Below are 16,914 nucleotides of genomic sequence, written 5' to 3'. Positions count from 1 at the left end.
ATTTGGGAAAGAAGAAATCCTACAGACTGAATAAAAGGTAACTCCTTGTTTATTTCCAAAATGTTCATATGTTATGCTGACACACAGTATTTTTCTTTGTTATTAACTAAAATGATGCTTTGCACTAACTTGTTTGTGTTTTATTTTTTTTTAATGTGTTCATTCATTTGGTTGTGTCTTGTCATTTTCTGAGTCACTCTATACGTAAGGAAATATTTCTGTTATAAAATATATTAAATCTTTTTCTTTTTTAAAGGTAAAAAATTTTTCTATACTCTAGAAAAGAGAAAAATAACCCATTGAGAGATCCATTAAGACAAACAATCCATTAAAACAAACAAACAAATATTAAGCAAGATGACAGAATGTAATTTTTTTCTAAGTAATGAAATTTAATTATGGTTGAAGATCTCACATCTTCAAATGAGCTTTTAATTTCAGATTAGATTTCATTCTTACATACTACTGTGCCTTTAGCTAAATACAAAAGGTCAAATTTAATTATCTTACAATAAGTAATTATTTTCCTATTTTCCTATCCTTAATTGTTTCATTTTAATTTCCTTCATTTTCACTAAAAATTATAATTTAAGAGGCAAAATGGACATCTCTCATCTTGCTCAATAAGATATTTAAAAACTATACATGAATTACAGAAAAGCATGATCAGAAAACTTATATACATCACTATTTAAATACTAATATAACTTTTAATAATTTGTATATATATATATTAACTTCTGGACTAATTATACTTTGAATATTACCCAAACTGGAACATGCAAAAATTCAAAAAAGATATAAAAGTCAAAAACGGTTAAAAACCGATGACAAAAAATTGCAAAATGGATGAGCAGCAAAAAAAAAAAATAAATAAAAAATAAAGATCTTTTACTACTCCTTTCAAAATATAAGCAAAAATACTGTTGTAAAAATGATCAGGAAATAAGTAAAGAAGTACATAATAAGAAAACATTACTGGTGACCTTTAAAATTAGAAATTATGATTTGTAAGTAAGCATCACAGAAATGGTATACACACCTTGATCCACTTGAATAACAGTTTTACTCCTCTCAGGCCCTGAGTGCACACTGTCTGAGAGAAGGAAAGGAAGAGGAAAGAAGGCATATGAAGCAAAAGAGGAAATTTGAATATTACTTAAGTGCAAGTAGAATATGCAGTTTACCAAAACATGCAGACAAGAAAGCATGAGGAAACAAATGCAAATGAATAGCAAACAAAAAAAGTGTCTCTTTTAAGCACTTTGTACAAAAATATGCATACATTCTCACACACTCCCCTTACAGTCAGTCACCATTAGGCAGGGCATGAACACATGCTGTCAAATAGTGAAGAAAAAATAATATTTGGCAAAACTAAACATGCTTGAACAAGTAGTTACTCATTTTCTTAACCTACCAATTAAATATTTCCATTTATATGAATAAATTACTTGTTTTAACACAGCTCTATTATTTGAACCTTACAGAATTTAGATGAGGGGGGGGGGGGAAACAAATGGCACATGGCAGAGTTACAAATGTAACACACACACACACATTTGCAATATATAACATTCCAGCACTAGGAATAAAACCAAGTGATAAGGATTCTAAAAAACATCTTATTTAAAAATACATTCAGTTTAAATGCATGATTATTTTTTAAAGTGCCATATCTAATTTATACAGGAAAAATATCTAACAAGCACTAATGGTAGGTATGGTAGGTAGTTAATGATAGAAAACTTTTTAGATTCAAATGTTTATAGCTTAATCATTTCTAAAGGCATTGCTAGTTCCTATAACCAATGAGAATTGTGTATTTAATAAAATTTTATATAGCTTCAATTAAATATGTTGACACCATAGAAGATATATCAACCTAGTTCAAGTTGGATTCATCACATAAGAGAGAGAGAGATTATGGAGTTATTTACAGAATCATCATTATTCATTATTCACAGTTTTCTAACAATTGCTTTCAAAAGGAAGAATATACAAATTAATAACTATTTAATTTAAATAAATAAGTAACAATGGTTAGTGAGTTGGGTGACTTGAGCCACCAATTATCCATTGACTCAGTCAGTGATCAAGACTATAGCCACCTAACTGTCAACTTGAGGTTGACAGCTGATATACTAGTGCTCCAGTTACTGCAAAATATCCAAACCTCAATCCCATACTTGATACCACATATCAAGCTTCAAAATATATGAGCAAACTAGTGTTGCAAATCATCTGGCTTTCAACTGAAATCTTTGCTACAAGGGGATAGTGGGAGGTAGCAGATGGACTATCACTTTGTCTAGAAAAAAATTGAGTTAAAATCTGACAAAGGGATGTCCAGGATTTTTTTTTTTTTTTTTCCTGTTTTCTCTCCCTCCTCCCTTTGGATTTTTTAAACAGAAATTTAAAGAGGAAGAGAAGGAACATTTTTTATGGTCCTTCTTTTCGTCTTAATTATGCTGAATGATGACTTATTTTCATGTGCCAACTTTCTCTTATAATGTGCTAATTTGCTTGCCGTTATCATTAGCAGTCTGTCCATCACTGAGTTATTACTATTTCCCTTAGTACTACAGATGCTGGTACAGCGTGAATAGTTAATGTGAACATTCACACGAATTCATCTTCGTGATTATGAGAGAATTCACAGTAAGATGTAGATTAGAGTATGGTAAAACATGATTTTGTTTCACTGATAACATTTATCTATCTTAATTGAGACCAAGCCTTTAATTTTTTTAAACAAAAACAGCATGAAGACAAAAAATTAAAAATTATTAACTAGAAACCTATTTCCCCAATAAAAGCACACCTTTGCAAAGTGGATTGTCATTTCTCTAAAATCCAATTTGAACATTAGAATAACAAAGTCAAGACTTTAATGAGGAATTTTCGAATCTCCATTTTTCATGCTACTGCGTTCATTTGAAGAGAGTAATTTAAATGTGAAAGGAATGCTGGGAAATCTCTTGAGATAAGAAATCACTATTTGTTTCAATAATTGAAAGCAACACATTTTAAATTCCATATTTTTGAAAAATCAAACACTTCGTAAAGTCACCTTTGGAGGATATTTCTTATACCAGAAAAATAACTGGTACAGGGAAAATGATTCTGAACATTCTTATATTTTTTGGGAAGCCAGCTTAAATGACTTAAAGGGGTTTGTCAGGGTAATAAACTATAATCAGTCTTAATTGTGTCTATAGCAACGACAAGAGTGTTATCAATAAAATGAGTGAATTAGAACTACTGGTCAGAATAACTAATGCTGCCATAATAGGGCTAACGGAAATGTGCAGTTCTCCCAAACAGGGGATAATGAGTTTCGCTACTGTGTGTGTTTTGTTAGGAAGGATAGACCAGACAAATAGGAAGAATGGGGTCACATTTACTTATCAAAAGTAGCTTCAGCATGATTAAAACTTCTCAGATTCCCCTAAAGCAATTCAGAACTTATGGTTGACAGCACAGAATCTGTGCAGTGTGAAGCAGTTGGTTGCAAAGGAAAATAAGAGTAGAGTATTATGCTGAGTGGAAGATTGTGAAGGGTATGACAAGAGCCTCTATATGCAGATGGAATGGGTGATTTTGTTGTTGGAGGTTTTACGGCACAACGGCAGCTAAAGGCCATTATGTGCCAAACAATGGTAGGAGTTACCAGATGTCATTAAAAGTAAGATGTGTATTTCGTGGGATTTAAACACTATATTCTGTCGCACAGCAGCACTGACATGGTCAATTTTCGAGCCATCAGTGTATATCTGGGTATAAGATTCATATTTTTTAATTAGAGATTTGTTAAGCTATTTTATATTCTGTGGAGAAAAAGTACTTTTCCCCCATTCTTGCAAGGATAGATCACATGCTGCAGGACAGAGAGTCCATGGAGGTGCAGTGAAACTAATGGTGGCTATTTTAGAAAGGTCTAGCTGCCAATTATCGAATAATGAATGAAGATATATGACAGCAGGTAGATTTATTGATGGATAAATGGCATACAAGTTGTTCCAATCTGGAGTAAAAATATGTTTCCATGCTGGATGCAGGGTTGACTTTTGATTTTGACAGCATAATTTAACAGTAAAATTTGTCTTCGTAGAGAGAGAGAGAGAGAGAGAGAGAGAGAGAGAGAGAGAGAGAGAGAGAGAGAGAGAGAGTGGAGGATCATGAGCTTCAGCATAAAGGCTCTGGACAGGAGATGTGTGGGAGGCTCCAAGGGCAATGTGCAGGCTACTGTGGGTCCAAAAACCTTAAGATGCTGGGTCTAGCAGAGTTGTAAACTGGAGATCCATAATCTAACCGTGATATTACAATAGTGTGATATAAATAAAGTGTATGATGGTCAGCACCCCATGATGTAGCTGATAATACTCTCAATATGTTTAATTTCTTGAAACAAGTGATTCTAAGTTGTTTGATATGGTCAATAAAGGTCAATTTTTTTATCTAAGGTTAAGCCAAGAAATCAGATAGTGGGTGCAACAGGTATGTCGTACCTGTTGCACAGGTACAAAATAACTGTACAACATACATAATCACAGACGTCATAAATGCCTCATGCTATATTCAGAAGATATAGCATGAGGAGGAGGGCAACAGGATCAAAAGAGAGTGGGCTAGTCTAGTAGAACAGAAAAAGATGGTCCAGGACTGTTATTACAGAGCAATCAAAAGTACTGGAGCCTATGACAACTACAAACAGACATGTAATAATACCTCAGAAAAGTGAAGTTGGCAAATGGGTGTGTATTAAAAATCACTGTCTAAGCAAGCAAAGATGGGAACAAAAGGTTCTTCATGTATGTAAATACAAAGAAGAAAAAAAAGAAGCTGAATGGACTATTATGTAATGGGTGTGTCCTAGTTAACCCAGCTGATTTGGCTGATTAACTGAAAAGATTCTTTGTATGGATCTTTAGAGACGAAAAACCCTTCAAAGTGAGGAGGGCTATGCAGGTGAGGTTGTTCACTATAAATTAGCAATACTTTTTGGCCTAAAGGCAAGTAACACTCCCAAAATCAATGGCATTACCTAGTAGCCAAGGAACGAGGTAGCAAGAGCATACACTGAACCATTAAGGTTAATTATGAAGACATTATTGGATCAAGGGGGAGAGATTCCTCTGGATCGGAAAAGCGCTAGTAATTTCCCACTACATAAAGGTGGTTCTAGGTGTGAAGTGAGTAACTGCAGACCAGTCGGTGTGACTTTGATGGTGGAGAAAATCACGGACGCAATGATAAAGAATACAATACAGAAATATTTAGTAGAAATTAAATATTCTAATGGATAGACATCAAAATTTTGTTATACAATCATGGCTGGAAATAGTATACCAACACTGCAATATTTCAATAATGTCCATTTTGATTTTGGAAAAGCATTTGACTCAGTCCCTCACAAATGGTAATTGGATAAGCTTCAACATGTCGGAATTATGGATACGATTTGAAGTTTCATTCACAGGGTGGCAGCAGGCCAGGAGGGAGGCAGAAGGATGTGATAATTGGTTACTCTTCAGATTGGTTAAACCCACTGGTTCTAGTTCAAAGAACTGACCTACGGGTGGATCTCAAAGATTCCAAGTCTCTTATTTTCATTAATGATATAGATCAACAGCTAGACGATACAATTTCAAAAATTTGCAGATGATATAAAGATCAGCAACAAGGTAAATGACCAGAGCTAAGCAGCACTAATTGAGGATGAACTGATTCAGGTTTCAAGGATGGTCAGAAAAGTAGCAGCAATTTTAATAAAGCAAAAAAGAACAGCAATCCCAAATCGCCCCAGAGTAACATATCAACTGTGTGGTACTGCACTCAGGGTGGTAGAGAATGAAAAGGCCCTGGGGGTAATTGTGGAGTCAGATATGAAGTTTTCTGAGTAGTGCAGACGGTTTGCAAGAGTAGCTCATGGTGTCTTGTCAATGATATACAAGAATTTTTCTAGCAGGGATAAGGATGTGATTATCCCCTTTTATAAGGCAATGGTCAAGCCACACCATGAGTACTGTATACAGGTCTGGAGGCCACATTTTAGGAAGGATGCAGATCTGCTGGAACGAGTGCAGAGAAGGGCAACAAGATTAGTAAATGGAACAAAGGGTTGCTCTTACTAAGAAAGGTTTAGGTTTTGCAAATTACAGTGTTTATAGACTGGGCACCTGTGAGGTGATCTGATTGAGGTGTACAAGGCGTTGAATGGTTTGAGCAAGCTCAATCCTGATGGGATTCTTCCTCTTGCCCAGATTAATTGCCTGAGGAAAGACAGTTGTAGAATAGATGTGTAGAAATTTGCTTTTAGCCAGCCGGTGGTTGATTGCTGGAACAAACTTCAATCTGTCGTTGTAGAAGTTGATAGCTTAAATAAATTGAAGGCAGAACTAGACAAACATTTGGAGCAAATGGATGGGTAAAATGGGAAGGTTTCTTCTTTTTTTTTTTGGCTGATGCTGTATAAGCTTGCTTTCTTGCATCATATGCCTCTAATGCTAACTTATATATCTGGGAGTATTATTAGTACAGTGACTTCTTAATTTACGTGAGGGTTATGTTCCAGAATGTTTTGAGCAATTTAAATTCATGTGTAATATAAATAATGAGATGGCAATATAAAAAGTAATATAAATATATGAGAGCTTGAAGGACAGGGTGGATGCCCTCGAAGAAACTAAATTGAGGGGCCCATCAAGCTCTCAGCTGCCCACATCAACGCCAGAGCTTATTGTCAGGGAAATGGGGAACATGCTTTGTAAAAAGGATAGGTGGAACAGGAGCAGGGTATGTCTGCCAGGGGCAAAGGTTGATGACGTTGTAGAGCAAATATCATCTTTTAAGGGCACAAAAGGTGATATAGTTGTACACGTTGGCACTAATGATATTAAGAGTAGGAGACCGGCAGAATTACTTAACAAGTACAGGTCACTGTTGAACAAAAGCTGAGAATTAGGGTTGAATTTGAAAGTGTCTGCAATTCTGCCCAGACACGATAGGAGGGAGTATATGATGAGAGCCTTGTCGATCAATTCGGCCCTGGAAAGACTGTGCAAGGCTCAAGGGGTAGAATTTTTTTCAGCCTGGACTGTACTTGTTAACAGGAGAGATTGCTTCTATAGGGATGGGATACACTTAAATAGAAAGGGTACAAGAATATTTGCTGATGCTATCGAGGCAGTGTTAGGTGGGTCGGAAAACTGCTAGCTTGGGGAGAGACAAAGACCAATAGATTGACAGTAGCCACTGGCAGAGGTGAAAGAGATTCTTGCACTGCTTCTATTAGAATGAGCAGAAGCCTGAAAAATAAGATGCACGATATTTCAGAGACTGCTGGAAGCCATTGCGGTACAAGTAAACACATGGGTTGTGTTAGGGTAGCTAAGAATAGAGCAGGTGCAGGTATACTTGCATGTACACCAATGCTAGGAGTGTAGTAAATAAATTTGATGAATTTCAGGTATCGCTCAAAACATCAAAGGCAGATATTGTTGGGATATCAGAGACGTGGTGTCACACAGATATAAGGGATGCAGAACTGGAATTTGGGCAGTACAACGTCTACAGAAAGGACAGACAGGATAGGAAGGGGGGAGGGGTTATGCTATTAGTTAAGAAACACATAAAAACCAAAGAAGTGAAGCCAGTCGACATCGCTGGGCAATGCACTGTTGAGTCAGTTTGGTGTGACATAAGCATTGGGAGATCAAAATTGAGAGTAGGAGTGTGCTATAGGCCTAATGACTCTGATGAGTATAATAAGAAACTGTACAGGGAAATAGACTGGGCCAGTAAATCAGAGAGTCTTATAATGGGAGATTTTAATTTCCCAGATATTGACTGGAATTTGGGGGTTGGTCACTCACACACTAGCAGGGCTTTTGTGGATTTATTGGATGATTGTTTTCTACATCAGCATGTTCGGGAGGCAACTAGAGGGAGTAATACTCTTGATTTGATTATCAGCAGTGATTCTTCATGCATTAGAATCTGCAGATAAATGAACCACTAGGTGGCAGTGATCACAGTGTGCTGAAGTGGGATTTACTCAAAGAGGTAACTACCATTAGGGGTAAAGGGAAGGGTTATTGCTTCCGTAAAGGCGACTACGATGGACTGAGACAGTATTTAAATTCTATACAGTCAGACCAACTGATGATGTTACCAACAGCAAATTCAAAATGGGAAGCATTCAAAGAACTTATCTTGGAAGCTACTAGGCTTTACATACCAACTAAGAAATATTGTTCCAGGTTTAGGCAAAATGGATGTCAGTTGAACTAATGAGGCATATGGCAGAGAAGAAAAATGCATGGGATACTTACAAATTAACACATGACACAGAAGCCTATAATAGATACAAGTTTATATGCAACCAAGTTACAAAGGAGGTTAGGCAGGCGAAGGCAGATTACGAGAAATCCTTCGCAAGGGATGCAAAGAAAAACAGCAAAGAGTTCTTTACTTATGTAAACTCTAGAAGGAAGGGGATGAATCAGATGGGTCCACTGGATATTGATGGGTCAACTGTTGATGATCCTGCTCAGGTAGCTAACAAACTAAATGAATATTTTGCATCGACATTCACACATGAGGAGTTATTCAGCGAGGGGAATGCCAGAGGTGTATTCAACTCTAGCAGTAGGCCACAGAATCTTGAAATAACTGGGAGTAAAGTGGAGGAGAAACTGTTGAAGATAAACACAAGAAAGGCACCCGGGGTGGATGGGATCTATCCAGTTATATTAAAGGAGGCAGCAAAGGAAGTAAGCAAACCCTTAGCCATAATTATGAGAGCTTCCTTGGACTCAGGGGAGGTACCCATAGACTGGAAATGTGCAAATGTGACCCCAATTCACAAAGGAGGATCAAAGGCTGACACAAGTAATTATAGACCTGTGAGCTTAACTTCTGTTCCAGGAAAATTAATGGAGGCACTGGTTAAAGAAGCACTGCAGGATCATTTAGACAAGACTTCAGTTATAGCTCAGACACAGCATGGTTTTGTTAAGGGGAAGTCTTGCCTGACCAACTTGATTGGATACTATGATGCAGTCACAAAAGAACTGGATGCAGGGAATAATTTTGATATTATATACTTGGATCTTAGAAAGGCTTTTGATACTGTTGCACATGGAAGACTGCTACACAAATTGGAGCAGTGTGACATTGGAGGCAACCTTTCCAGATCCTGTTGCAGCAGCATAGTGTCAGTAGTGTCCTTGACAACCCTGCCAACCTTTGTATCGTCTGCAAACTTGGACATTAATCCCGATATACCATCATCAATATCATTTATAAATACAGAAAACAATAATGGACCCAACACTGAGCCCTGAGGGACTCCACTAATAACATCAGTCCACGATGAGCAGTGTCCATTGATTACCACTCTCTGTCTTCTCCCCCTCAACCACCCCTTTATCCATAGCAGTAATTTGCTTCCAATGTCACACTGCTCCAATTTGTGTAGCAGTCTTCCATGTGCAACAGTATCAAAAGCCTTTCTAAGATCCAAGTATATAATATCAAAGTTATTCCCTGCATCCAGTTCTTTTGTGACTGCATCATAGTATCCAATCAAGTTGGTCAGGCAAGACTTCCCCTTAACAAAACCATGCTGTGTCTGAGCTATAACTGAAGTCTTGTCTAAATGATCCTGCAGTGCTTCTTTAACCAGTGCCTCCATTAATTTTCCTGGAACAGAAGTTAAGCTCACAGGTCTATAATTACTTGTGTCAGCCTTTGATCCTCCTTTGTGAATTGGGGTCACATTTGCACATTTCCAGTCTATGGGTACCTCCCCTGAGTCCAAGGAAGCTCTCATAATTATGGCTAAGGGTTTGCTTACTTCCTTTGCTGCCTCCTTTAATATAACTGGATAGATCCCATCCACCCCGGGTGCCTTTCTTGTGTTTGTCTTCAACAGTTTCTCCTCCACTTTACTCCCAGTTATTTCAAGATTCTGTAACTTACTGCTAGAGTTGAATACACCTCTGGCATTCCCCTCGCTGAATAACTCCTCATGTGTGAATGTCGATGCAAAATATTCATTTAGTTTGTTAGCTACCTGAGCAGGATCATCAAAGAAAGGGGTGCTCTTACGAAGAAAGGCTTAAGTTTTGCAAATTACTGTGTCTGGAGACTAGGCACCAGCGAGTGTATAAAGCTTTGAATGGTTTGAGCATGCTCAATGCTGATGGGATTCTTCCTCTAGATCAGAATAATCACCTGAGAGGGCATAAATTCAAATTGAGGAAAGACAGATGTAGGATAGATGTGCGGAAATTTGCCTTTAGCGAGCGGGTGGTTGGTTGGAGGAACAGACTGCCATCCCTTGTGGTGGAGGTTGATAGCCTAAATAAGTTTAAGGCTCAGCTGGACAGGTATTTTGAACGAACAGAGGGGTGAAGTGGTTTTTTTTTTTTTTTTTTTTTTGGCTAACCATTGCCTTATACAAGGGAATAATCACCTCCTTATCCCTGCTAGAAAAATTCCTATATATCATTGACAATACACCATGAGTTACTCTTGCAGCCCGTCTGCACTGCTCAGAGAACTTCATATCTGCATGCACAACCACCACCAGGTCCCTTTCATTCTCTACCACTGTCAGTGTAGTACCACAGAGTTTTTAGCATTAGCATTAGTAGAGGCATTTGATGCAAGAAAGCAAGCTTATGCAGCATCAGCCAGAAAAAAAAAAAACCCACTTCCACTTCACCCCTCTGTTCGTTCAAAATACCTGTCCAGCTGAGCCTTAAACTTATTTAGGCTATCAACCTCCACCACAAGGGATGGCAGTCTGTTCCACCAACCAACCACCCGCTGGCTAAAGGCAAATTTCCGCACGTCTATCCTACATCTGTCTTTCCTCAATTTGAATTTATGCCCTCTCAGGAGATTTTTCTGAGCTAGAGGGAGAATCCCATCAGCATTGAGCATGCTTAAACCATTCAAGGCTTTATACACCTCTATCAGATCACATCGCTGGTGCCTAGTCTCCAGACACTGTAATTTGCAAAACTTAAGCCTTTCTTCGTAAGAGCACCCCTTTGTTCCATTCACTAATCTTGTTGCCCTTCTCTGTACTCGTTCCAGCAGCACTACATCCTTCTTGAAATGAGGCCTCCAGACCTTATACAGTACTCTAGGTGTGGCCTGACCATTGCCTAATACAATGGAATAATCACCTCCTTATCCCTGCTGGAAAAAGTCCTGTATATCATTGACAATACTCCATGAGCCACTCTTGCAGCCCGTCTGCACTGCTCAGAGAACTTCATATCTGCCTGCACAATCACCCCCAAGTCCCTTTCATTCTCTACCACTGTCAGTGTAGTACCACAGAGTTGATACGTTGCTCTGGGGTTGCTGTTTCCCATGTGTAGTACTTTACATTTGTCAATGTTAAACTTCATTTGCCACCTCTCAGCCCATCTGCTCAACCTTTCCAGATCCTGTTGCAGCAGCATAGTGTCAGTAGTGTCCTTGACAACCCTGCCTACTTTTGTATCGTCTGCAAACTTCGACATTAAACTTGAAATACTATCATCAATATCATTTATGAATACAGAAAACAATAATGGACCCAACACTGAGCCCTGAGGGACTCCACTAATAACATTAGTCCACGACGAGCAGTGTCCATTGATTACCACTCTCTGTCTTCTCCCCCTCAGCCACCCCTTTATCCACAGCAGCAATTTGCCTCCAATGTCACACTGCTCCAAATTTTGCAGCAGTCTTCCATGTACAACAGTATCAAAACCCTTTCTAAGATCCAAGTATATAATATCAAAGTTATTCCCTGCATCCAGTTCCTTTGTGACTGCATCATAGTATCCAATCAAATTGTTCAGGCAAGATTTCCCCTTAACAAAACCATGCTGTGTCCGAGCTATAACTGAAGTCTTGTCTAAATGATCCTGCAGTGCTTCTTTAACTAGTGCCTCCATTAATTTTCCTGGAACAGAAGTTAAACTCACAGGTCTATAATTGCTTGTGTCAGCCTTTGATCCTCCTTTGTGAATTGGGGTCACATTTGCACATCTCCAGTCTGCGGGTACCTCCCCTGAGTCCAAGGAAGCTCTCATAATTATGTCTAAGGGTTTGCTTACTTCCTTTAATATAACTGGATAGATCCCTTCCACCCCAGGTGCCTTTCTTGTGTTTATCTTCAACAGTTTCTCCTCCACTTTACTCTCAGTTATTACAAGATTCTCTAGCTTACTGCTAGAGTTGAATACACCCCTGGCTTTCCTCTCGCTAAATAACTCCTCATGTGTGAATGTCGATGCAAAATATTCATTTAGTTTGTTAGCTACCTGAGCAGGATCATCAATAGTTGACCCATCGATATCAAGTGGACCAATCTCATTCATCCCCTTCCTTCTAGAGTTTACATAAGTAAAGAACTCTTTGCTGTTTTTCTTTGCATCCCTTGCCAGAGATTTCTCGTACTCTGCCTTCGCCTCCTTTGTAACTTGGTTACAGATCAACTTGTATCTATCATAGGCTTCTGTGTCATGTGTTAATTTGTATGTATCCCATGCATGTTTCTTCTCTGCCATATGCCTCATCAGTTCATCTGACATCATTTAGGCCTAAACCTTGAACAATATTTCTTAGTTGGTATATAAAGCCTAGTAGCTTCCAAGATAAGTTCTTTGAATGCTTTCCATTTTGCATTTGCTCTTGGTAACATCATCAGTTGGTCCCACTGTATAGAATTTAAATACTGTCTAAGTCCATCGTAGTCGCCTTTACAAAGCAATAACCCTTCCCTTTACCCCTAATGGTAGTTACCTCTTTGAGTAAATCCCACTTCCGCACACTGTGATCACTGCCACCTAGTGGTTCATTTATCTGCAGATTCTTAATGCATGAAGAATCACTGCTGATAATCAAATCAAGAGTATTACTCCCTCTAGTTGCCTCCCGAACATGCTGATGTAGAAAACAATCATCCAATAAATCCACAAAAGCCTTGCTAGTGTGTGAGTGACCAGCCCCCAAACTCCAGTCAATATCTGGGAAATTAAAATCTCCCATTATAAGACTCTCTGATTTACTGGCCCACTCTATTTCCCTGTACAGTTTCTTATTATACTCATCAGAGTCATTAGGCCTATAGCACACTCCTACTCTCAATTTTGATCTCCCAATGCTTATGTCACACCAAACTGACTCGACACTGCACTGTCCAGTGATGTCCACTGGCTTCACTTCCTTGGATTTTATGTATTTCTTAACTAATACCATAACCCCTCCTCCCTTCCTATCCAGTCTATCCTTTCTGTAGACGTTGTACTCCCCAAATTCCAGTTCTGCCTTCCTTATATCTGTGTGACACCAAGTCTCTGATATCCCAACAATATCTGCGTTTGATGTTTTGAGCAATACCTCAAATTCATCAAATTTATTTACTAAACTCCTAGCATTGGTGTGCACGCAAATATACATGCACCTATTTTTATTCTTAGCTACCCTAACACAACCCATGTGTTTACTTGTACCACAATGACTCCCAGCAGTCTCTGAAATATCCTGAGTCTTGTTTTTCAGGCTTCTGCTCATTCCAATAGAAGCAGTGCAAGAATCTCTTTCACCTCTGCCAGTGGCTACTGTCAATCTATTGGTCTTTGTCTCTCCCCAAGCTAGCAGTTTTCCGACCCACCTAACACTGCCTCGATAGCATCAGCAAATATTCTTGTATTTTTCAACAGTGACCTGTACTTGTTAAGCAATTCTGCCGGTCTCCTACTCTTGATATCATTAGTGCCAACGTGTACAACTATATCACCTTTTGTGCCCTTAAAAATGGAACTTTAAGACACTGCAACCAACCACTAGATCTTACAAATCAAAACCAACCCCAAAAATGTATATTTAAGTGCCAAAGACAGCTTGTGAAGAAGTTGTCTTTCACAGCAGAGTCCTGGCTGTCATGTGTGTATATAATAGGGTCCAAGTTGGCCATGTCTGTTAGATGTGCGATGGCCCAATGAATGACGTGCTCTGTAATAAATAAATAAATAAAAATGTGTGATGTCCATATTCGGGTTGCTTCTGCATGAAAGAGGGAGAAAAAGTGAGTGGAAATTGGTTAAATGCTAGGTAAAATTATTATCCTATATGCCCAGAATATATATATAAAAAAAAAAACCCAGGGGCTCACATCTGGTGAGTATGGGCTTGGCAAACCCAGGGTCCTAAGCTAGATATCATCATTCTTCTCTTTCTTGCTTTCTTGGTGATTCCCTTCTACTTCTCTCTCTCTCTCTCTCTCTCTCTCTCTCTCTCTCTCTCTCTCTCTCTCTCTCTCTCTCTCTCTCTCTCTCAGGGTAACAGGATTTTTTTGGCTGATGCAGCATAAGCCTCAGGTTTCCTTGCACCTTATGGCTAATAATAATAATTCCTTGAAATGGCCTGTTTTACTGTCAGGTGTGTGGGAATGTATGTTGTCTATTTGTGTAAACAGGTGTCCCCTGCTTACCACAACTGCAGGGGGAAGGCAACCATATTTTGGAAGCCATGTTTTTTAGCATAGTCATTGATGAATCAGAAACTATGCTGAAAAAACTGGTTTTATGTAAATGAATGTACAAGCTTGTGTTTTAAGTGAAACACATGCTTGTACAGTTTTAAGTAGTTAAGAGGACTTCTACTGTAATTTTCATTCATTCCTTGTTATCCTTTGTTACTTCGTGTGCCAAGTGAATCCAGCAGATACCAACTATTTTCCTAAATACCTGAACAAACACACACCATGACTGCCCCCCTCCCAATAATTTTATTTGTTCATTAGCTGGCCTTTAATTTATTTGCCATTTCCCTCCAGCAGGTTGGCATTGAATATCTTGGATACTCAATGAATGGAATCAGTAATTCGATTCAATTACTCAACCACTTGCCCATTATTATACTAAAAATGCTGACTTTGGTTGACTAACTCATGTCAGCCAAAAGGGTCATTTTACCCACTAATATACAGATATTAATAAATTTTAAAAAGACATATAATAGACTTCTTTTTTATAATTGACTTTTCTTAGAGTCTGTTAGATTTCCATTTCCATTTTGATTATTTCCATTTTTCAGTACTACTGAAAAATGGAAACAATCAAAATCAACAATAAAACAATCAAAAGAAAATCTCTTGTCATAGAATGTTAAATGAATATCAGAATGTTTAATAGACATATCTTTTAGCCTGTCACTATTCTAAATTATCATTAACTAGTGTGGTGAGATGTTCTGCAGCGCAGCTATATAATCAATTGGCAACTCCCCCCCCCCCCCCACAAATTGTGATTATTTTAATTTTGTCAAAATCTGCTTTCTAAAAGGCGACATAGATCTCACAATTACATTCTACATCATTCTACTTTTATCATTACACACAAACCACAAGTTTCCCCCTACACTATCCTGCCAAAAGTCACAGAACTTATAGTTATGAACAAAATACACATTGATTCAGAAAAATTAGTGTATTAACACCGCTTTGGGTGTAACAATGACTATTTCAATGGAAGACTATCTACGAATTTCTTGTAGAAAGATGTAGTATTATCTTGCTTCCTAAAGAGTTTTTGAGCTATATCAGAGTCACCTTAGCCTTGCCCTAATTCTATATCAAGTTTATTCAAAAGACATTCAACTGGGTTGAGGCTGGGGCTCTGCACCCATCAATGCAACACTTGATTCCACCCCTCCCCCCTGTCACCACCAAAATTAGGCATTTATAATCCTTATTTTGTGGCATGGAGCACTGTTATGCTGAAAGTAGTTCCAGAAAACTGCCAATAGTAATGTATGGCACAAAGGGTTGTCTAAGAAACATGTCTAAGACATCATATAGGACAGAGCATTCTTAGTTGAATGCTCTGTGAGGAGCAGACCTAGACCATATTATAAGACACATCCCCAGAACATGACACTTCGTTCTTCCAACACAGTGAGGTAGTAAGCATTTCCACTCTGTACCCAAAGACATGCAACAGATTGGAGGTGTATTTAGTGTGACAGGCTCATTTCTTCCAAAACATTCACTGTGTAAGAAAAGACCAAACACAAACATGTCACTGTAAAGGAATAATAGTTCAACAACACACAGGTATATAGGCATATATTACACATAAATTTCAAACACATTCTAATTAGATACATTTATATCCCACAAGAAACATGAGGTAAGTATATCTTAATTCAACTTATATTCACAAACCATCAAAATCTAACAGTTTTATTTTACATCATTCAAACAGAGCCTTTTTGACTGTACTCTTCTTCAATTTTCAGCCTTTAAACTATGAGATGTTATGCAACAAAGAATTCCCTTTCTTCAAAATGCAAATAAAACAAACTGTAAACTATTTTCCATCAAGAAATAATACGCTTGATGACTACCTGATGATATTCTTTCATCTTTCCTGATGAAAGAGTTCTTTCATCAGTTTTCATCTTTCAATCAGAAAAAAAAAAAAAAAAAAAAAAAAACCTCCTACCTTCTGCCTCCTGGAAACTTCAATCATCAAGCTTTAACCTGAAACATCATGTTATATTCGTATACTTACTGCTATATTTGTGTAAATATGCCAATAACTTAAAAATAAAGCTTCTCTTCAGAAATAAAATTCAATTCATCTTTAATTCACTAAAACCTGTGATCTATACCTGCAAAACAACCAAATGATGTCTTCAACTTCAACACTAATTTGTACTTCATTATAGTAGCTGTACTGTTCTGAGTTCCAGTATTATATATATGTTTTATTTATTTAAGCTATGTAATGTAAAATTTATAAAGCATGTATGCATGTGCATTATTCTTATTTGTTCACTAACTACATTTTTGTCAATATATACGACTATTAATATCAGTCACACGATAACTGT

The 16,914-nt window shown here is 37.7% G+C and overlaps 1 protein-coding gene across 6 annotated transcripts in view; it reads right to left on the bottom strand.

The window, feature by feature from the left end:
- LOC150083775 (calcium/calmodulin-dependent protein kinase type II alpha chain) overlaps window positions 1-16,914 on the bottom strand; it is a 740,997-nt gene that overhangs the window by 139,368 nt on the left and 584,715 nt on the right. For 2 of the 6 annotated variants that reach the window (XM_090378214.1, XM_090378215.1), the window contains one exon: window positions 1,043-1,096. The exons of the other annotated variants lie outside the window; for them this stretch is intronic. In XM_090378214.1, coding sequence (XP_090234340.1) covers window positions 1,043-1,096 — 54 coding nt within the window. The remainder of the gene's footprint in view (window positions 1-1,042; window positions 1,097-16,914) is intronic. 6 annotated transcript variants of the gene reach the window in all.

Source organism: Mastigoproctus giganteus, chromosome 7 (genome assembly GCF_048544385.1).
Source record: "Mastigoproctus giganteus isolate SK-2022 chromosome 7, ASM4854438v1, whole genome shotgun sequence".
NCBI lineage: Eukaryota > Metazoa > Arthropoda > Arachnida > Uropygi > Thelyphonidae > Mastigoproctus > Mastigoproctus giganteus.
The sequence above is the reverse complement of the archived record's forward strand: the minus strand, read 5'-3'. Positions and strand labels throughout refer to the sequence as shown.